Here is a 23,077-nt window from a genome sequence, read left to right as displayed (position 1 = left end):
CCGATATTTGGGGCTTTGTCTTATATAGGCACCAATTACTCCCACCTAGAGTGACCAGACAGAAAGTGTGTAAAATCAGGACAGGGATGGGTGGGGGTGGGGGGGTAAAAGGAGCCTATATAAGAAAAAGGCCCCAAAATTGGGACTGTCCCTATAAAATAGGGATATCTGCTCACCCTACCCCAATCCTGATTTTTCACACATCTGGCTAACCCCATCCAAACCGTGTGTGACATTCCAATTCTGGCTGCCTGCCCAGGAAGTGAGTTACTTTCACTTTCATTCCTCAGCAGGCAGCCAGCCTCCCCTCCCCCCACCTACCCCCAGCACCTCACCCAACCCAGCCATGACGGAGGGGAGGGAGGAGAGAGAGAGGGGTGCTCCTGGGAGGAGGGAGAAAGGAGGGGGTGCTCCGTGGGGCAGGGGGAGAAGAATGGATGTTATGGGAGACAACAAAGGATACTGGTGCCAGAGCCACAGCCTCACCTGACCTCAGCCGGGGGGAAAGAGTCACACTCACAGGTGAGCTCCTTTCCCAACCCCCACCCCTTCCCCTTCCCAGAGACCCCAGCAGCCAATCCCATTCCTCAGACTGTGCTGCATTCGGCTCTCTCTAGGACCCAGCAGCCCTGCTTCTACACTGTCTGGGCTGCCTGCAGAGTGGTGCCCCCAGGCAGTGTGAGGCCCTACGCGGCTGCCTATTCTGCCTATGCCTAAGGACGGCCCTGACCGTGGCCCTAGAGAGAAAAGGGGTACATGGAGGGTCGCAATGAGCCTCTGAGGCTGGCATAAACTGCCTGGAAGTGTGGAACCCACAGAGATAAGGTTGGAGCTCTGCCACACTGTATAGATCATTGTTGCAACCACTGTTATATATCTGAAGCAAATATTGAACAAAGGTTGTTGTGTGAGGTGTCTATAAAGAGGTTATGATTTTGCTGTCTGTATGTGTGTATCATTTTTGTAAATGAAGTTATGAATATTGGCTGTGTATCTCAGTGTGTTTTGATTCTAACTAGCCTCAGTGAAGCATTTCGTCAGATTCTTGAGAAAGGACTATTCTCTGTAAGTGACCAATCATAGAATATCAGGGTTGGAAGGGACCTCAGGAGGTCATCTAGTCCAACCCCCTGCTCAAAGCAGGACTAATCCCCAACTATTTTTTTTTTTGCCCCAGATCTCTAAATGCAGGGGTGGCTCCAGGCACCAGCGCTCCAAGCGCGTGCCTGGGCCGGCAAGCCACAGGGGGTGCTCTGCTGGTCGCCGCTAGGGCGGCAGGCAGGGTGCCTTTGGCAGCTTGCCTGAGGAGGGTCCGCTGGTCCCGTGGCTTTGGTGGACCTCCCGCAGACGTGCCTGCGGAGGGTCCGCTGGTCCCGTGGGACCAGCGGACCCTCCGTGCTTGGAGCGGCAAAATGTCCAGAGCCACCTCTGCCTAAATGGCTCCCTCACCTCTCTCAAGGATTGAACTCACAACCCTGGGTTTAGTAGGCCAATGCTCAAACCACTGAGCTCTCACTTAACACTTAATTGACAATGGACTTTGGGAGATGCCAATCCACATCTGAGCTTTCCTGGGAACATTAAACTAACACGTAAGCAATAGCATCATAAACAATAGCATCGGCCTGTAAAGTCATGCATGGACATATGACTTGCCCATGTGACTCCAAACTCCATCTTGCTGCTGTGATTTTACACAGGGCAGATAATATAAAAGGCCCTGAAAACCCCTCCATCTTGTCTTCAATCCTGCTTCTGACCTCTGGAGAGACTTTGCTACAAACTGAAGCTCTGAACAAAGGACTGGATGACCCATCCCAGCTGTGGATGTACTCCAGAGACTTGATTTGAACATGCAGTTTATTCTGTCACTGCTACAAGCCTGAACCAAGAACTTTGCCATTACTGTGTGTAATTCATTTCGTTTAACCAATTCTAGCTCTAATGGAATCGGGAGAACCTTTTTCTTTTACTGGGGTATTGGTTTTCATAACCATTTGTCCCCATAACGAGTGGTAGTGGTGGTGATACTGGGAAACTGGAGTGACTAAAGGAATTGCTTGTATGACTTCTGGTTAGCCAGTTGGGTAAAACTGAAGTCTTCTCTATTTGGCTGGTTTGGCTTACCTTGGTGTGCAAAGGAACCCCAGCCTTGGGCTGTAACTGCCCTGGTCTAAGCAATTTGTCCTGATTTGATACACTCAGAAGTGTCCCACCAAAGGCATTGTATCGAGGGTCTGCTGGTTTGGTGTGAGAGATCACTCACGCTTCACCCCTCCCCCCACCTAGAGGCTAACAGCGAGGAACATTTCTGTTCAGCCACAGCCAAACAGCCGAGCAGGAACGGCCACCTCTGAATGTCCCCTTAATAAAGCACCCTATTTCAACCAGGTGACCATGAATGATATCACTCTCCTGAGGATAACACAGTGAGATAAAGAACAGATGTTGTTTGAATGCCAGCAAACACCGGGACCATACACTGCCATGCTTTGTTATGCAGTGATTCCTGACTACGTGCTACTGGCCTGGTGTAGTAAAGTGTCCTATCAGGTGGACGGAATAAGGCCGCCCTCCCCAGAAACCTTTTGCAAAGGCTTCGAGAGTACATCCAGGAGAGCTTTATGGAGATGTTCCTGGAGGATTTCCACTTCATCCCCATACATGTCAACAGACTTTTCCAGTAGCTGGACTGGCTGTGAATGCCAGGGCAAATAAATCATTAAACATGCTTGCTTTTAAACCATGTGTAATATGTCCCTTCTCTGCCTTCAGGGTCTGGGAGCATGCCTTGGGTGGGTCTGGGGGTTACTGGCTCCAGGTCCAGGGTGAGAAACATATCTTGGCTGTTGGGGAAACTGGTTTCTCCACTCCCTTGCTGTGAGCTATCTTCAATCTCTTCATCATCATCTTCCTCGTCCCCAAAACCCGCTTCCATGTTGCATGATTCTCCATTGATGGAGTCAAAGCACAGGGTTGAGGTAGTGGTGGCTGCACCCCCTAGCATGGCATGAAGCTCATCATAGAAGCGACATGTTCAGGGCTCTGATCCTGAGCGGCCATTTGCCTCTCTGGTTTTTTGGTAGGCTTGCCTTAGCTCCTTAATTTTCACGCAGCACTGCTGTGCGTCCCTGTTGTGGCCTTTGTCCTTCATGCCCTTTGAGACTTTTTCTAATGTTTTGGCATTTCATTTACTGGAACAGAGTTCAGCTAGCACGGATTCATCTCCCCGTATGGCAAGCAGATCCCATACCTCCCATTCAGTCCATGCTGGAGCTCTTTTGTGATCCTGGGACTCCATCACTTCTGCTGATGAGATCTGCACTCACCATGCTGGCCAAACAGGAAATGAGATTCAAAAGTTTGTGGGCCTTTTCCTGTCTACCTGGCCAGTGCATCTGAGTTGAGAGAGTGCTGTCCAGAACGGTCACAGTGGAGCACTCTGGGATAGCTCCTGGAGGCCAATACTGTCAAATTGCGTCCACACTACCCCAAACTCGACCCGGCAAGGCCGATTTCAGCACTAATCCCATTTAGGTCAGAAAAAAAGGCTTTGTCATGTGGATGAGTCCAGGCTTAAATCGAGGTAACGCTGCTAAATTCGACCTAAAATCGTAGTGTAGACCAGGCCTTAGATACAAGTCCATAGCCAATATTCTAACTTTAGATACAAAGATGATACATGGAGTTAGCCAGGATAATCATATCTGATAGATTGTAACTTTTCCATTGACATGATATACTTTGTACAAGATTTGTTGCAATTGTATTACAGTGGTAATATCAATTATATAAATGGTCATATTCAATCATACAGCATGACAGCACCCCAGCTGGATTTAATGCAGCAAATGGTAGCTTTTCCTGCTTAGACCTGGGAATTAGAACAGCAGATATGACAAGTAAATGCAACTGGGAAATATATAAGGAAGAAGGAATGGGGAGTGATCATTTCCCTATACTTATTACTTTTCAAGGGCAAGGTAAGGTTGAAGGCATGGAAGAAGGGAAAGAATTGACAAGGATTTGTAGGGGATCTTAATGCATGTCAGTTTGTTAACAAGAGGTAGGCCAGCTGTAACCCTAATGACATGAGACTTGTAGAAGCGAGAATTGTGTGAGGCAAGCAGAAAAGAACTGTGTGAGAAGTTATTACGACCTTGCACTGATAATTAAATACGTAGGCTGGCGCCCAGAAGCTGAGAAAAATAAGATAGCAGGATGGCCTATGCATAAACAAAATGCATCTGTTGCTCATCATTGTCTGTAATATTGCTTGCTATTGTCTGTAACAAAGGTATAAATGCTTGCTGTAATTGTTTACCTGTGGAGAGACCTGTCCGGGACTGGGGCAACCCAGTGTCCTAGGGCACTCCCTCCCTCAATTAATATTGCTTGAGAAATAATAAAGTATTTGATTTTGCTGCACCCAAACTAAAAGCGAGAACTGAATTTTTCTCTGACAAAGGTCATGGAAAATTAGCCACCTGGCATTTTAAGAAAGCTAATTGAGATCTATTTACAAGTAAATATACTGAATTTGCTAATAATCATTGTGTGAGTGATGACACTGAAAATTTCAGTGATAACGTAACAAAGGGATTAATAACAACAGTTACTGTAGCCATGCCTGGGATATTGAAATACCCCAAAACTAAAAACTCACTTCCATGATGGAATGAGGAGTGTAAAATGGCTGTTAAAGAACAGAACAAAGTCTATTTTAAAAAAGCAAAAAATACAATTAATAGTGAAGTTCTAATGAAGTATAAAATAATTATTTAAAAAATCAACAAAGAAAGAGAATTGGAGGAAGTACTGTGGGTGGATAAACAAGACATCAGAAATATACAGGGAAATTAGAAGAATGAATGGTATTCAGACTAGAGAGCCACATGCCATGTCTTTTTGGGACTGACAATATGGTTAGAAGTTCTGATCATGAGAAAGCAAAAGTTCTAGCAGAAACTTTTTGAGGGGTGAGTGATGAAGAAAACGAAAGTGAAATTTCCCACCAGATTAAAAGGAAATTTACTGAAGAGAATCATGATTGATTATGGTAAATATGAAGATACTATACTGTATGCAAGAACTTGAGAAAGCTAGTGATATTAGCAAGAATACATCCCCAGATAAAGATAATATATGTATCATAATGTTTAAATAACCCTCAAACTGCTTTCAGAGAGATATCTTGGATTATTTAACACTATATGCGAAAAAGAAGTGATATCAGTAAGGGTGGAAACATGCAGTAGTAATTCTAATATGAAAACAAGGCAAACTATTCACAAAAGTGGATGCTTCTAGACCAATTGCCCTTATGTCCTGCCTTGGTAAAATTATGGAGAGAATGATAAATGAAAGATTGGTTGCCTATTTGGAAAACAATGGCATTATAGATAGGGTGTATCATTGTTCACATTGCAAAATTACAAACTGAAATACAACAATGTATGAGGCAAAAGCAGCAGCGGCTCCAGGCACCAGCACTCCAAGCACATGCCTTGGGTGGCAAGCCATAGGGGACGCTCTGCCAGTCCCTCTGAGGGCAGCAGTCAGGTAGCCTTTGAAGGCTTGCCTGCGGGAGGTCCCCGGTCTGGCGGATTTGGCAGCAATTTGGCGGTGGGTACGCCGAAGCCATGGGACCAGCAGACCTCCCGCAGGCAAGCAACCGAATCTGCAGGACCGGGGACCTCCTGCAGGTGCGCTGCCAAAGGCTGCCTGACTGCCGTGCTTGGGGCGGCAAAGAAGCTAGAGCCGCCTCTGGGCACAAGGGTTTTGTAACAGCTGTCTTTCTAGATATTGAAAAGGCATATGACATGCTATGAAGGGAAGGCTTATTGTACAAAGTCAGTGTACTAGGATAAGGAGAAGAATGTATGTTGGGAAAGTTATGTTGGATATATATAATACTAAAAATGGTACACCACCGGGAAGTGTTATCAGCTCAACTTTATGTAATATTCTGATAATTTATCTCACAAAACTAATAGTGCTGTGATAGGTGTCACTCTAGTCAGAGATAACTGAGTGGAGCAGGAATATTGAGGTGGCAGAAAAGAGAATCTACAAAGCATTACGAGAAACCTCTAACCCAGGAAATGCATGGGGTTTCAGGTTTTCCATTGCCAAAGGATTGAGCTTTAAAAAAAGCAAAGTTACAAAGGAATGTGAACTGCATCTGTCTGGAGGACAAATGGATACAGTTAAAAGATTCAAATTCTTAGGGGTAATATTTGATACTAAATTACTTTGGGAGGACCATGTAAACTGTGTTAAAGATAAGAGAAGAGTGAGGTGGGATTTGATATCAGCCTTCAACTATCTGAAGGCGGGTTCCAAAGAGGATGGAGCTAGGCTGTTTTTAGTGGCAGCAGATAACAGAACAAGAAGCAATGGTCCCAAGTTGCAGTGGGGGAGGTCTAGGTTGAATATTAGGAAAAAAAATATTTCACTAGGAGGGTGGTGAAGTGCTGGAGTGCTTTGATTTGTATTCTTTTTGAATAAGGCTGTTTATTCAATATTCTTTTAAGCAATTGACCCTGTGTGTTATCATCTAATACAGAGAGAACATGTGTACTTATTTTTCTTTCTTTTTATATAAAGCTTTCTTTTAAGACCTGTTGGAGTTTTTCTTTACTTCAGGGAAATTGAGTCTGTACTCACCAGGGAATTGGTGGGAGGAAGGAATCGGGGAGATCTGTGTGTTGGATTGCTAGCCTGATGTTGCATTCCCTCTGGGGGAATAGGAAAGTACTTTTTGTTTCCAGGATTGGGAACAGAGAGGGAGATTCACTCTGTTTGGATTCACAGAGCTGGTGTCTGTGTATCTCTCCAGGAGCACCTGGAGGGGGGAAGGGAAAAAGGATTATTTCCCTTTGTTGTGAGACTCAAGGGATTTGGGTCTTGGGGTCCCCAGGGAAGGTTTTTCAGAGGGACCAGAGTGCCCCAAAACACTCTAATTTTTTGGGTGGTGGCAGCAGGTACCAGGTCCAAGCTGGTAACTAAGCTTGGAGGTTTTCATGCTAACCCCCATATTTTGGACGCTAAGGTCCAAATCTGGGACTAAGGTTATGTCATGGTGGCAGCCGGTGGGATGATATAGACAGAATCCAGAAGCCAGTAGGAATATTATATTTTTCTTTTCTCTGCTAAGGGCTTTTTAGCAGAGAGAAGCAGTTGGTTTTAAAAGGGAACCAGAGAGAATTTTTTTTTCTGCTCTCTCTCGCAGTTTGTGGCTTGCATGTTAAGGGTCTTTTGTCATGCAATAGCCCTCCCATTAGGAGGCAAGTACCGGCACTTATATGCATGCAAATAAAGTGGTTTTTCTGGTTTCCTTTCATTGAACATTAGCTAGAGAGAGAAAAGGAAAAAAGCACTGTTGCTAGGCAGACTTCAGGAGGCAACAGAACCTGCAGTTCAGAAGATAAACACCGGAGGGCACCCCAACACAAGAAAACAGGAACCATGACTTCTAAGGCAAAAATTAAGGCCGAAGATCAATTCAAAGAAGCTGAACACAGGCGACAAATGGAGATGAAAGAAAGAGAAGAACAAATCAAAGAGGCAGCACACAAAAGAAAAATAAGTACACATGTTCTCTCTGTATTAGATGATAACACACAGGGTCAATTGCTTAAAAGAATATTGAATAAACAGCCTTATTCAAAAAGAATACAAATCAAAGCACTCCAGCACTTATATTCATGCAAATACCAAAGAAAAGAAACCATATAACTTACTATCTGATCTCTTTGTCCTTACACTTAGAAACAGAAGACTAGAAAGTAGAACTACTTCTCCAAAGCTCAGAGAAAGCAGGCAGCCAGAAAAACAAAGACCTTAGACACTCAATTCCCTCCACCCAAAGTTGAAAAAATCCGGTTTCCTGATTGGTCCTCTGGTCAGGTGCTTCAGGTGAAAGAGACATTAACCCTTAGCTATCTGTTTATGACAGGAGGACCATGTAAACTGTGTTAAAGATAAGAGAAGAGTGAGGTGGGATTTGATATCAGCCTTCAACTATCTGAAGGGGGGTTCCAAAGAGGATGGAGCTAGGCTGTTTTTAGTGGCAGCAGATAACAGAACAAGAAGCAATGGTCCCAAGTTGCAGTGGGGGAGGTCTAGGTTGAATATTAGGAAAAAAAATATTTCACTAGGAGGGTGGTGAAGCACTGGAATGGGTTACCTAGGGAGGTGGTGGAATCTCCATCCTTACAGATTTTTAAGGTCTAGCTTGACAAAGCCCTGACTGGGATGATTTAGTTAAGGGTTGGTCCTGCTTTGAGCAGGGGGTTGGACTAGATGACCTCCTGAGGTCTCTTCCAACCCTAATCTATGAATCTCTGATTAACCTGCTTATGTCTCACTGGAACTAATTGGGGGGGGGGGGTGGATACGAAAACACTGCTAATAGTATACAGAACCTTCATCAGACCAGTTACTGACTATAACTGCCAAGCTTCTGGGTCAGCATCAAAATCAGAACTTAAAAAATTAGATTTAATATGTAACCCTTCTGCCCCTCTGAGTTGGCAGCAACAAGGGCCGGGTTCGGTATTCAGGGATTCCGTTTCAATAACACAGTGCAAAACCGGCTCGAGCCCCCACCCCGTGACCTGGGATAATTACATACCATCCCCCCGGGCACCTCTAGGAGGCAATACTTCCCCACTCACAAGCACGAAGTCCGAGTGTAGCAAAATCATTTTAATAAAGGAGGGAAACAATGCAGCATCACATTGGAGAAACACCACCAATTGGATTATAACACAAACCATAAGCAAAAAAAACCAATCCACCTCCAAGTACGTTTGGCAATGTCCTTTCCCCCTTAGGGTCTTAAGTCCAATCACCCCAGAGTTCAAAAGTTTATCTGCAGAGTTTTACCCACCCCCAACCTGGGTGGAAATGGGCGGGGGAGGGAGCTCACACAGGATGTTAAGGGACACCTTACGTGGGCCGGAGCCAACTGCTCCGCCTCTCCGTGGAGTTCTGCTGCAGCCTTCACCACGACTGGCTCCACTCCACCAGCTGTGCCGCTCCTCCAGCCGACCCGTGAACCACTTCAGCCTTCCCCGCAAATCACTCCACTCCATTCACTGTTCCATGGGCTGCTCCAACATGCTGAAAACTGCTCCACTCTGCCAGCCGCTTAGCAATAGATCTTCAGGCTCCCCCACTAGTTAACACAGCCCTCAGTGATCTCAGCTCAGTAAGCTTAGCTCTTTTAGTGATTTCAGCTCTTAGTGATTTCAGCTTGTAGTAGGGGAGCCCCAATGCTGGCGCACCATTGGCCCAACATGAATTCAGGTCAGCAGCCTCTAGATGGACTCCTAAAGGATTCAAAATTAGCTCTGCTCATCAACAGTGGAGAGAGAAGAATGTGCAATTGGTTCCAGGCTCTCAAAAAGCAGCCCATACCATCACATACACACACCAGTCCCCAACCTCTCTCCATTCACTGGGTTTTGGCACCCATGTCCCTTGTCTAGCAGGTGCTACTTAATGGATAGTGAGACATCTCTGTCATAACGCAGTCTCATAGTTCCTCATTCACATAATCAGGGTGACAACACTTTATTCCTTCTGCCCCAATAATCAAAAAAATTAGGCTTCCCAGAGCTGTCAAAATAACCATCCCAGGCTGCCGTGGGCTATGCTAGGTGGGGTGGGTGTGCCAGTGCAAATACCTGAAATTCCTTTCCACACTCCCCATACTTCACCACCAGATGTCAGGGTAGAGCTCATCCTGACTCTGCTTACAAACACAAGCCCAATTGTGTGTGTTGCATTTATTACAACACCTATATGTGTGCTACAGATAGCTTCTAGTGAAATACCAGTTACACTGTGAAACTACAGAACCTAACTTTCTGGGCCAAAGGTAATGGTAACTGCAATGATCAAAGACTCAAACAAATCTATGAGGATTGTTGGGAACTCAGTAGGTGAATTACAGCACATGATGTTAGAACTCCACATGCCATTTGAGTTAAGGCAAGGAAAGCTGAATGAAGCCAAAACTTTCAGTCATGGGAAAATTAGCTATGGATGGAAAGTCCAAACATGTATTAAGATTTATTTCACAAACTTACAGGTGAAAAAGAGGCATTAGTTATTAAGAATGAAGGATTCCAGTATATAGATGAAAAGTGTAGTCATTTTTGTCAGATATATACAGATAGGTCTGTAATAACCTTAGTCCCAGATTTGGACCTTAGCGTCCAAAATATGGGGGTTAGCATGAAAACCTCCAAGCTTAGTTACCAGCTTGGACCTGGTACCTGCTGCCACCACCCAAAAAATTAGAGTGTTTTGGGGCACTCTGGTCCCCCTGAAAAACCTTTCCTGGGGACCCCAAGACCCAAATCCCTTGAGTCTCACAACAAAGGGAAATAATCCTTTTTCCCTTCCCCCCCTCCAGGTGCTCCTGGAGAGATACACAGACACAAGTTCTGTGAATCCAAACAGAGTGAATCTCCCTCTCTGTTCCCAATCCTGGAAACAAAAAGTACTTTCCTATTCCCCCAGAGGGCATGCAAAGTCAGGCTAGCAATCCAACACACAAATCTCCCCTTGATTTCTTCCTCCCACCAATTCCCTGGTGAGTACAGACTCAATTTCCCTGAAGTAAAGAAAAACTCCAACAGGTCTTAAAAGAAAGCTTTATATAAAAAGAAAGAAAAATAAGTACAAATGTTCTCTCTGTATTAAGATGATACAACACAGGGTCAATTGCTTAAAAGAATATTGAATAAACAGCCTTATTCAAAAAGAATACAAATCAAAGCACTCCAGCACTTATATTCATGCAAATACCAAAGAAAAGAAACCATATAACTTACTATCTGATCTCTTTGTCCTTACACTTGGAAACAGAAGACTAGAAAGTAGAACTACTTCTCCAAAGCTCAGAGAAAGCAGGCAGGCAGAAAAAAAAAGACCTTAGACACTCAATTCCCTCCACCCAAAGTTGAAAAAATCCGGTTTCCTGATTGGTCCTCTGGTCAGGTGCTTCAGGTGAAAGAGACATTAACCCTTAGCTATCTGTTTATGACACGCCCCCCAAATTGCAGACAGTGGGGAAGCTCACTGGCGGCGATTTCCTTGTAGAACTTGAAAATAAACAGATTAATACAACACATACACCTTTACATATACTTATAAGTATATAACTAACAGACTTGTACATTTTAAGAACACTTTTTAACTACTGAATTGTGGGAAACTCTCACGGGAGAGTGCATCAGCAACTTTATTAGAAGCTCCTGTGATGTGTTGAATTTGAAAATCAAAATCTTGGAGAGCTAAACTGCAACGAAGAAGTTTATTGTTGTTTCCCTTGGCAGTATGAAGCCACTTTAGTGCAGCATGGTCAGTTTGTAGTTGGAACCGCCGTTCCCAAACATATGGGCGTAGCTTTTCCAGGGCGTACACAATGGCATAGCATTCCTTTTCACTGACTGACCAGTGACTTTCCCTCTCAGACAGTTTCTTGCTGAGAAACACGACAGGATGGAAGTTGTGATCTGTTGCTTCCTGCATGAGCACTGCTCCTATACCACGCTCAGATGCATCTGTGGTTACTAGGAATGGCTTGTCAAAATCCGGGGCCCTGAGCACAGGGTCCGACATGAGCGTTGCCTTAAGTTGGGTAAAGGCCTCTTGACACTCATCAGTCCACTTAACTGCATTTGGCTGGGTCTTTTTGGTCAGGTCGGTCAGTGGGGCAGCGATTTGGCTGTAGTGTGGTACAAATCGCCTGTAGTATCCGGCCAAGCCTAAAAAGGATTGGACCTGCTTCTTGGACCGTGGGACAGGCCACTTTTGGATAGCATTTACCTTGGCCTGTAGGGGGTTTATGGTTCCTCGACCCACCTGGTGCCCCAGGTAAGTCACTCTGTTTTGGCCTATTTGACACTTTTTGGCCTTAACAGTTAGTCCTGCCTGCCTGATGCGCTCAAAGACCTTTTCCAGGTGTAGTAGGTGTTCGGGCCAGGAGTCTGAAAAAATGGCCACATCATCGAGGTAGGCAACTGCAAATTCTCCCAGTCCAGCTAGTAGACCATCTACCAGCCTCTGGAAGGTGGCGGGTGCATTTCGAAGGCCGAAAGGAAGGACATTGAATTCATACACCCCCGCATGGGTGATGAATGCTGACCTCTCCTTGGCAGGTTCATCTAGCGGTACTTGCCAGTACCCCTTGGTTAAGTCTATTGTAGAGATGAACTGGGCACGTCCCAACTTTTCCAATAGCTCATCGGTACGTGGCATTGGATAGTTGTCCGGACGAGTTACAGCATTTAGCTTACGGTAGTCCACGCAAAAGCGTATTTCCCCATCTGGTTTGGGTACCAGAACCACTGGAGATGCCCATGCACTGGTAGATGAGCGGATTATACCCATCTGAAGCATGTTTTGGATCTCCCGTTCTATAGCAGCTTGGGCATGAGGAGACACTCGGTAGGGTGGGGTTCTGATTGGGTGAGCATTACCTGTATCAATGGAGTGGTATGCCCGTTCAGTCCGTCCTGGGGTGGCTGAGAACAATGGGGCGAAGCTAGTGCACAGCTCCTTGATTTGCTGCCGCTGCAGACGTTCCAGGGTGGTTGAGAGGTTCACCTCTTCCACGCCACCGTCTTTTTTCCCGTCGTAGTAGACACCGTCAGGCCACTCAGCATCCTCTCCCTGGACTGTAAACTGACAAACCTGTAAGTCTCTGGAATAGAAAGGCTTGAGGGAATTAACATGGTACACTTTAGGCTTTAGTGAGGAATTGGGAAATGCTATGAGGTAGTTTACAGCTCCCAGGCGCTCTTGGACCGTGAATGGCCCTTCCCATGAGGCTTCCATCTTATGGGCCTGTTGCGCCTTCAAGACCATAACCTGGTCTCCTACCTTGAAGGAACGTTCTCTGGCATGTCTGTCATACCAGGCCTTTTGCTCTTCTTGAGCATCCTTTAGGTTCTCTCTAGCAAGGGCTAAAGAGTGTCGGAGGGTGCTTTGTAGGTTGCTTACAAAGTCCAGAATGTTAGTTCCTGGAGAAGGCGTAAACCCCTCCCATTGCTGCTTCACCAACTGTAAGGGCCCCTTAACCTCGTGACCATACACAAGTTCAAACGGTGAAAACCCTAAACTGGGATGTGGTACAGCCCTGTAGGCAAACAGCAACTGCTGCAACACTAGGTCCCAATTATTGGAGAATTCGTTGATGAATTTTCGTATCATGGCCCCCAAAGTTCCATTGAACCTTTCAACCAGGCCATTGGTTTGATGGTGGTACGGGGTGGCAACCAAGTGATTCACCCCATGAGTTTCCCACAGTTTTTCCATGGTCCCTGCCAGGAAATTAGACCCTGAATCTGTAAGGATGTCGGAGGGCCAACCTACCCTGGCAAAGATGTCTGTTAGGGCCAGGCACACCGTGTTAGCCCTGGTGTTGCCTAGAGCTACTGCTTCTGGCCATCGGGTAGCAAAGTCCACTAAAGTCAGTACATACTGCTTTCCTCTGGGCGTCTTATTTGGGAAAGGACCCAGAATATCCACAGCTACTCGCTGAAATGGGACCTCAATTATGGGGAGTGGCTGGAGGGGGGCCTTGACCTGGTCTTGAGGCTTTCCCACTGTTTGGCATACCTTACAAGACCGGACATACTTGGCAACGTCCTTGCCCATCCCCTCCCAGTGGAAGGACTTCCCCAACCGGTCCTTGGTTCTGTTCACCCCAGCATGGCCACTGGGATGATCATGGGCTAAGCTTAAGAGCTTCTCCCGGTACTTAGTTGGAACCACCAACTGTTTTTGCGGCTGCCATTCTTCCCGGTGTCCACCAGAAAGAATTTCCTTGTATAAAAGTCCTTGGTCTATAACAAACCGGGATCGATTAGAAGAGCTGAGAGGCGGTGGGGTGCTCCGTGCCGCCGCCCAAGCTTTCTGAAGGCTGTCATCCGCTTCCTGCTCAGTCTGGAACTGTTCCCTTGAGGCTGGGGTCACCAGTTCTTCCTCAGACTGTGGACTTGGGCTTGGTCCCTCTGGAAGCGCTGTAGGTGATGGGGTTGTTTCCGTTGCTGGTGAACCGCTCTCCGCTGGTGCACCTGAGGGCATTTCAGGCTCTGGCTGAGCCTTTTGGGTATGGCTGTCTTTTGCTTCTGCCAGTTCTGGCTCGCTGGCGCCCTCTGGCGTTGAGTTTGAAGATGTGGTTGCACTTGCTGGTGCTGGTTGCTGTTCCAGTTCCGGGCCTGGGACTGGAGATGCTGTGGCTGTTTCAGTGGTAGGCCTGGAATCCGGGTCCTCTACCTCTGTCTGGGTCTCTGGTAACACAGACGGGGCCTCTGTGGACGGTTCAGGAACAGGAATGTGTCTGGAAGCTTGCCTGGTTTGGCTACGTGTAACCATTCCCACTCTCTTGGCCCGCCTCACCTGGTTGGCCAAGTCTTCCCCCAGTAGCATGGGGATAGGATAATTGTCATAGACTGCAAAAGTCCACATTCCTGACCAGCCTTTGTACTGGACTGGCAGTTGAGCTGTAGGCAAGTCTACAGCTTGTGACATGAAGGGGTAAATTGTAACTTTGGCCTTTGGGTTGATGAATTTGGGGTCAACGAAGGATTGGTGGATAGCTGACACTTGTGCCCCCGTGTCTCTCCACGCAGTAACCTTCTTTCCGCCCACTCTCAAATTTTCCCTTCGCTCCAAGGGTATTTGAGAGGCATCCGGGCCTGGGAATCTTTGGTGTGATGGTGGTGTAATGAATTGCACTCGCATGGTGTTCTTGGGACACTTGGCCTTGATATGTCCCAGTTCATTACACTTAAAGCATCTTCCATCTGATGGGTCACTGGGCCGAGGTGAGTTACTGGAGACTGGTGAGGTTGAAGGGTAGGGTATCTGTGGCTTTACTTGGGTGGTATGTGGGGTCTTTGGCTGTCCTCGGTTGTAGGGTTTATGGTCTGTGTGCCCCCTGGGGTAATCGTTCCCCTTGACAGTAGCTTTCTTGCTTTCTGCCAGTTCCATCCATTTGGCTCCAATCTCCCCCGCCTCAGCGATATTCTTGGGGTTTCCATCTTGTATGTACCGTGTGATGTCTTCAGGAACACCATCCAAGAACTGCTCCATTTGTATGAGGAGGTTCAGTTCTTCCAAGGTTTGAATGTTGTTTCCTGTTAGCCAGGCCTCATAGTTTTTTGCAATGTAGTAGGCGTGTTTGGGAAATGACACCTCTGGTTTCCACTTTTGGGTTCTGAAGCGCCGACGGGCATGATCTGGGGTTATCCCCATCCTGTATCTGGCCTTGGTTAGGAAAAGTTTATAGTCATTCATTTGGTGCTTAGGCATTTCAGCTGCCACCTCTGCTAAAGGTCCACTGAGCTGTGACCTCAATTCTACCATGTACTGGTCTTCGGGAATGCTGTACCCAAGACAGGCTCTTTCAAAATTTTCCAAGAAGGCCTCGGTGTCATCACCTGCCTTGTAGGTGGGAAATTTTCTGTGCTGTGGAGCAATATTTGGTGCCGGGTTGTTAGGGTTGGCTGGCACAGGCAGCCCAGCTTTTGCCAACTCCAGTTCATGTTTTCTCTGTTTTTCCTTCTCTTCATTCTCTTTTTGTTGTTTTTCCATTTCTCGGTGGTGGGCCGCCTCCTCTTCTTCTTGCTTCCTTCTGTGGGCCAACTCATCTTCTGCTTGTTTCCTTCGGTAGGCCATCTCTTCTTCTTCTAGTTTTCTTTTGTGTGCTGCCTCTTTGATCTGTTCTTCTCTTTCTTTCATCTCCATCTCTTTTTGTTTTATTTCCAGTTGTCGCCTGTGTTCAGCTTCTTTGATTTGTTCTTGGGCGTCAATTTTTGCCTTAGAAGTCATGGTTCCTGTTTTCTTGTGTTGGGGTGCCCTCCGGTGTTTATCTTCTGAACTGCAGGTTCTCTGTTGCCTCCTGAAGTCTGCCTAGCAACAGTGCCTTTAGTTAATTTTCCTTTTCTCTCTCTAGCTAATGTTCAATGAAGGGAAACCAGAAAAACCACTTTATTTGCATGCATATAAGTGCCGGTACTTGCCTCCTAATGGGAGGGCTATTGCATGACAAAAGACCCTTAACATGCAAGCCACAAACTGCGAGAGAGAGCAGAAAAAAAAATTCTCTCTGGTTCCCTTTTAAAACCAACTGCTTCTCTCTGCTAAAAAGCCCTTAGCAGAGAAAAGAAAAATATAATATTTCTACTGGCTTCTGGGTTCTGTCTATATCCCACCGCTGCCACCATGTAATAACCTTAGTCCCAGATTTGGACCTTAGCGTCCAAAATATGGGGGTTAGCATGAAAACCTCCAAGCTTAGTTACCAGCTTGGACCTGGTACCTGCTGCCACCACCCAAAAAATTAGAGTGTTTTGGGGCACTCTGGTCCCCCTGAAAAACCTTTCCTGGGGACCCCAAGACCCAAATCCCTTGAGTCTCACAACAAAGGGAAATAATCCTTTTTCCCTTCCCCCCTCCAGGTGCTCCTGGAGAGATACACAGACACAAGTTCTGTGAATCCAAACAGAGTGAATCTCCCTCTCTGTTCCCAATCCTGGAAACAAAAAGTACTTTCCTATTCCCCCAGAGGGCATGCAAAGTCAGGCTAGCAATCCAACACACAAATCTCCCCTTGATTTCTTCCTCCCACCAATTCCCTGGTGAGTACAGACTCAATTTCCCTGAAGTAAAGAAAAACTCCAACAGGTCTTAAAAGAAAGCTTTATATAAAAAGAAAGAAAAATAAGTACAAATGTTCTCTCTGTATTAAGATGATACAACACAGGGTCAATTGCTTAAAAGAATATTGAATAAACAGCCTTATTCAAAAAGAATACAAATCAAAGCACTCCAGCACTTATATTCATGCAAATACCAAAGAAAAGAAACCATATAACTTACTATCTGATCTCTTTGTCCTTACACTTGGAAACAGAAGACTAGAAAGTAGAACTACTTCTCCAAAGCTCAGAGAAAGCAGGCAGGCAGAAAAAAAAAAGACCTTAGACACTCAATTCCCTCCACCCAAAGTTGAAAAAATCCGGTTTCCTGATTGGTCCTCTGGTCAGGTGCTTCAGGTGAAAGAGACATTAACCCTTAGCTATCTGTTTATGACAAGGTCCCAAAAAGAAGAGAACCAGGAAGAAAGGGGATGGAAAAATTGGGAATTAGTACATCTAAAAGATTATCTGACTACATAGCTATCATGACAGCTGAACTAATAGCAGTAATGCTAGCATTAAATTGGATCTGGGATGTATGCCCAGCAGCAGTGGTCATTTTTCCAGATTCAATCTCAGGCCTTATGGCGATCAAAAAGAGTGTCTCAGTATGTATAAGTGATTTATTCAATGCAGTTATTTCTAATAGCAGAGTAAGTACTGATGGGGATACACATAGAATTAGCTTGGATTCCAGCACAGATTGGGAAAACAGGGGACAAAATGGTGGACAAAGCAGCTAAAAATGCTGCAAGAAATGGAAGGATTGATGTAGAAATACCCTTAAGTAAACAGGAATTTGAATGCCTAAAACAAATTTAAAAGAGAAATGTCAAAAAAAAAATAGGATTAATGAAAAAAGAGGAAGAGAAAAATTTGAATTATGCCCTACAGTTGATGATTATGACGCACTCCAGGGTCTGCATAGGACTAATGAAGTGCTTTTGTTTAGAGTACTAATTGCCTATTTTATTCTTTTCTGAAAGAACAGACACAAAGATGGACTATGTGCACTCTGTCAGGTGGAAGAAACAAACGATCACCTTTTATGGGTATGTAAAGGCTTTCATTTAAAAAAATGGAAAAGCTTTTTGAGAAATATAAACATCTTAAGGTAAAAAAAATACATGATCTCATTTAATAAAAACACGGGGGAAATGGAGTATTATGAATAAGGTGCTGATACGTTGTCAGAAAGACACAGGGCAGCATGAAAACATAGAAACCGTGAAGGAGTGAGGAATTCCAGTTCTGACAGCCATAGGCCATTTAGTGAAGACTAGTATCAGAAGGGTAGCTATGTTAGTCTGGATCTGTAAAAAGCAACAATAAGTCCTGTGGCACCTTAAAGACTAACAGAAAAGCTTATGCTCCAATACATCTGTTAGCCTTTAAGGTGCCACAGGACTCAGTGGCTCAGTGAGGCGGTTTTGTCATAAAAATTAGAAAAGGGGGGGGGGGGGGCGGAAGCTTTGCCGCTAGGGGCCAAACCGTAAAAGGTATTTAGGTTCCTGCCAGCCTTTGAAATCAATGGAAGATGAGAGACTAAAAAGACCCCTGAGATTATCTGAGCCTGCCTATAGTACCCAACCCACCTCTCTCTCTCTCCCCCAGCCAGCTCTAGCAGCCTTAGGGTGGCAGGGGCTAGGCTGGATTTTTCAGCAGTGTGGCAGCTCCCGTCACTAGGCTGTCAATCTGCTTTGCGGCGTGAGGCGGACTCTTTACGGCGGTGCGTCGGCCCTGGCCCGGGCGTGCTTTACGCTCCGCGGCGGGGGGCGGGGAAGATGTCTGAGCGGGCTGATGCCCCGGCGGCGGCGGGAGCAGGGAGCGAGATGCCGGCCAAGAAGCAGAAGCTGAGCAGCGACGAGAACAGCAACCCCGGGGACCTGTCCGGGGACGAGAACGTGAGTTGGGAGCGGGGCCCCCAGCGGAGCCGGGGCTGGGGCCAGCCCGTTACTGGGGGGTTCCCCGCCCTTAACACGGGGAAACCCCTGCCCCTGCGGCCTCCTCCTCCCCGGGGGGATCCCCCATCCCTCCCAGCCGGCGGGGTCACCCCATTGCCGGGAATTGTCCCAATGCCACCCCCTGTGGGCCTCTCCTCCCCGGGGGGATCCCCCATCCCTCTCATGGCGGGGTCACCCCATTGCCGGGAATTGTCCCAATGCCACCCCCTGTGGGCCTCTCCTCCCCGGGGGATCCCCCATCCGTCCCAGCAGGCGGGGTCACCCCATTGCCGGGAATTGTCCCAATGCCGCCTCCTGTGGGCCTCTCCTCGCCGGGGGGATCCCCCATCCTTCTCATGGCGGGGTCACCCCATTGCCGGGAGTTGCCCCAATGTCAAACCCCCCCCGACCCTGGGGCCTTCTCCTTCCCGGGGGGATCCCCACTTCTCTCTCATGGCGGGGTCACTCCATTATTGGGAATTGCCCAATGTCCCCCTGACCCTGGAGCCTTCTCTCAGGGGAATCCCCCATCCCTCCCAGCAGGTGGGGGTCACCCCATTACTGGGACTTGCTCCAATGTCCCCCCCCCCCCGACCCTCGGGCCTTCTCCAGGGGGATACTGGGAAATCTCCTCAAGTAGCTTGGGATTTTTCCCTTAACTGAAGGGCCCCACCATAATATATGGGCATGGAGAGGACCCTCCAGCAGTGAGGAGGTTCTGGGATTTGTGTCTTAGGTTGCATCCACTGTGGTGGTGGGGGAAGGAGAAGGCCCTATAGGGCTGTAGGACCAGAGTCCTCCTTCATCTCAAAATAGTGATGGGGAAATTTCTGTTTGATGCTCCCTGCACTCTAAATAGGGAGAGGGTATTTTAGGTCTGAGGGGGCTCAGGAGATACTATATTCCTAAATAATTAAGTAAGGTGGGGCTGGGAGATAGGCAGGTACCTCTGAGGTAAGGTGTGCGAGGTGTAGAGGTAGAGATTTTTTCATTTTATAGTCTAAATGGTTAATCAGTTTCTAGTAAAACATCTGAAAGTGAAAAATCAAACACTGTGTGTGCGTGCTGTCTCTCTTTTTAAATCTTGTATTGTGGAACAATATGTTTTGCAATATTCCTACATACATGTAGCCTTTTGGTGAAAGGAGATTCTATTTGAGAATGTTTTTAAATTCAAGTTATTATAGTGGAAGAAAACTCCACTTTTGTGGCAAAAATTTATCACCAAATATATGCCTCTAAAGAGACTATTCTAATATAAGAACAAAACAAAAGCAAATGATTGGCTGCAACAGACCTGTTGTATAATATCAAAAGGATGTGCTTAAAATTATTATACAAGCCAATGAAATTCATACCTAACTTGTTAGAAATTTTTTTCTTTTGCTTTTGTACCATAAGCTACATTCTGGTCATTCATTCACACAATACAGTTTGCAAGTCTTTTCTGTTAGACTGTTAAAATTAAATTGTGAGGTCCCAGTTCTGCAATGAGCTGTGTTAGATTTCTGCAACTAAGTGTAATCCATTGCAGATTAGATTTAGTAATATAGTCTTCTATAAATGTGAAGTCCGTATTTATTGTAACACATGTATAATATTTGTATAGTGATTTAAATACCAACAAAATCTCTGGTCATATTTATGTAGTTTAAACTCTGAAATAATAGGATACAATACTAAAAAGTCCTGTGTGTAACCCTGGTCGGTCACTTCTGCTTTGCCCCTTTTTCTCTCTACATACAGGCTCCTGCCATGTCAAAACAGTAGTTAAAATAATAAGTCATACTAAGAATATGTGGGCAGATGGCCTTGGGGGAAGTAGCAGTGAAAGACTTAAATGAAAGAGATCTTGGGGCAGAAGGGGACAGGTATCATTTCCAGGAGGTAGAAGCAAAGTAAGGGAAGGCAAAATTTTGTGGGAGGAAAAAAGACAAAGGGAGTAGTTGGGAGAGAAGATTGGGTGGAGCATGGGAGGCAACAAGAAATGTGGAAACAAGCAGGAGCAGAGCTAATCAGACCCCTGAAGGTAAAGATAAAGAGATTGAAACTTGAACAGATGAAGACGAAGTGGGTATTCACCCACAAAAGCTCATGCTCCAAAACATCTGTTAGTCTATAAGGTGCCACAGGATTCTTTGCTGCTCTTGAAGAAAATAACTGTATCAATCCCCCATCCCCCACAAACTTCACTAATTTTCATCCACTCAGATTTCAAGCACCTTATCTTCACCTTTAGGGGTCTGAATAGCTCTGCTCCTGCTTTTGTCTTCACATTCTTGTTGCCTCCAGTGCTCCACCCAGTCCTGTCTCCCAACTGTTCCTTTTGTCTTTTTTCTCCCACCTTTGCCTACCTTTCATTCTGCTTCCAAACCAGCTTTTTAAGGGTATGTCTACACTGTCCATGTTATGGCAGCAGCAGCACTGTGAGGTGAGCAGTGTAGACATGCTTTATTGCTGGGGGAGAGCTCTCCTACTGCTAGTACCGCCCCCCCCCCCCCAAATGAGCGGCGATAAAGTTTTAGTGCCGGAAGTAGCTGTGTAGACACAGCCTAAATAGGCTTAGGTATGTCTGTGCTTGAACTGCTGCAGCTGACTAGCACACTAGTAGTATAGACACTTAGGGCTTGTCTGCACTGGCAATTAACAGCGCTGTGACTTTCTTGCTCGGGTATGAAAAAACACCCCCCTGAGCGCAGCAAGTTGCAGCGCTGTAAAGCGCCAGTGTAAACAGTGCCCCAAGCCCTGGGAGCTACGGCCTGGTGGAGGTGGATTTTTTTTTAAGAGCACTGGGAGAGCTCTCTCCTAGCACTGTGCCACGGCCACACAAGCCACATTAAAGCACTGCCACGGCAGTGCTTTAGCATTGCCAGTATAGACGAGCCCTTACTAAAGTGACAGAAGGGGTTTTTCCATTGCTGTACTAAATCCGCTTCCTTTTGAGGCGGTAGCTAGGTCGACAGAAGAATTCTTCCATTGACCCAGTGTTGTAGACACTGCACCTTAGGTTGGCTTTGTGTCTCAGGGGAGTGAATTTTTAACACCCCTGAGTGGCGTAGGAAGGTCGACCTCTCTGTAGTTTAGGCCAGCTCTGGTTTACACTTAAAATGTAGGCTGTGTCTACACTGTGGACCTAACAGTGGCACAACCACAGCTGTACCGCTGTAAGGTCTCCTGTGCAGCTGCTCTATGCTGGCAGGAGAGAGCTCTTCTGCTAGTATAGTTAACTCACCCCCCTTGAGCAGCAGTAGCTGTGCCAGCGGGAAAGTGTCTCCTGCTGATGTAGCGCTGTCCACAGTGGCCCTTTTATTGGTGAAACTTATGTCAGGCAACAGTGTATTTTTTTCACACCCCTGACTGACAGACATTTTGCTGACAAAAGTGCTAATGTAGACAAAGCCTTAGATGGACAGAGCTCTGGCACTCAAAGGTATGAAAAATCCACACTCTTGGCACCGCACTTAAGAATGGCCATACTGTGTCAGACCAGTGGTCCAGCTAGCCCAGTGTCCTGTCTTGCAACAGTGGCCGATGCGAGGTGTTTTAAAGGGAATGAACAGAACAGGCAATCATCAAATGATCCATCCCCTGTTGTACTCTCCCAGCTTCTGGCAAACAGAGGCTTGGGACACTCAGAACATGGTGTTGAATTCCTGCCCATCCTGGCTAATAGCCATTGATGGACCTATCCTCCAGGAACTTATCTAGTTCTATTTTGAATCCTGTTAGTTTTGGCCTTCACAACATTCCCAGGTGAGGAGTTCCACAGGTCGACTGTGCGCTGTGTGAAGAAGTACTTCCTTTTGTTTGTTTTAAACCTGCTGGCTATCTATTTCATTGGGTGACCCCTAGTTCTTATGTGAAGGAGTAAATAACACTTACTTACTTCACACCAGTCAAGATTTTATAGACCTGTATCATATCCCACCTTAGTCGTCTCTTTTCCAAGCTGAAAAGTCCCAGACTTTTTAATCTCTCCTTAAATGGAAGCTGTTCTATACCCCTAATAATTTTTGTTGCCCTTCTCTACTGTAGCTGTGCTGTCTGGAAGATCAGTGGAAGAATCACTTGAGATGGAGTTCCTACAGTAATGCAAAACCCCCTTCTGTCACTGTAGTCTGTGATTTCTTTATGGGGTTATAGCAACATGGGCTGTAACTATGTTATAGCATAGATGTGGCCACAGCTTTCTCCCTTTCTGCCCCAAACCCACTTTGCTTTCTCCAAGCCCATCTGCCCACATGTTCTTAGTATGAATTAATGTTTTAATTATTATTATTATTTTTTTAGGTCTAGAGTCAAATCTTGCAGTATCTGTTAACTCTCACTGATTCCAGGTATCTGTATGGTTGCAAAATGCTTCCTAGGATCAAAAAGCAGGCAAACAAAACTGACATGTAAAAGTGT

At 46.1% G+C, this 23,077-nt stretch overlaps 1 protein-coding gene across 3 annotated transcripts in view; it reads left to right on the top strand.

Annotated features, from left to right (window-relative positions):
- The first annotated feature begins 433 nt into the window (after positions 1–433).
- EED (embryonic ectoderm development) overlaps positions 434–23,077 on the top strand; it is a 45,063-nt gene continuing 22,419 nt past the window's right edge. Inside the window, exons 1-3 of one of the 3 annotated variants that reach the window (XM_050941395.1) lie at positions 489–522; positions 17,719–17,779; positions 18,342–18,631. In XM_050941395.1, coding sequence (XP_050797352.1) covers positions 17,734–17,779; positions 18,342–18,631 — 336 coding nt within the window. In that variant the 5' untranslated portion in view covers positions 489–522; positions 17,719–17,733. Of the gene's footprint in view, positions 523–17,718; positions 17,780–18,341; positions 18,632–23,077 lie in introns of all 3 variants that reach the window. The other 2 variants (XM_050941386.1, XM_050941400.1) reach the window with 2 other exon arrangements.

The sequence above is a fragment of the Gopherus flavomarginatus genome, chromosome 1 (assembly GCF_025201925.1).
Source record: "Gopherus flavomarginatus isolate rGopFla2 chromosome 1, rGopFla2.mat.asm, whole genome shotgun sequence".
Lineage (NCBI taxonomy): Eukaryota > Metazoa > Chordata > Testudines > Testudinidae > Gopherus > Gopherus flavomarginatus.
Note: the sequence above shows the minus strand (reverse complement) of the source record. Positions and strands in the feature narration are given on the sequence as shown.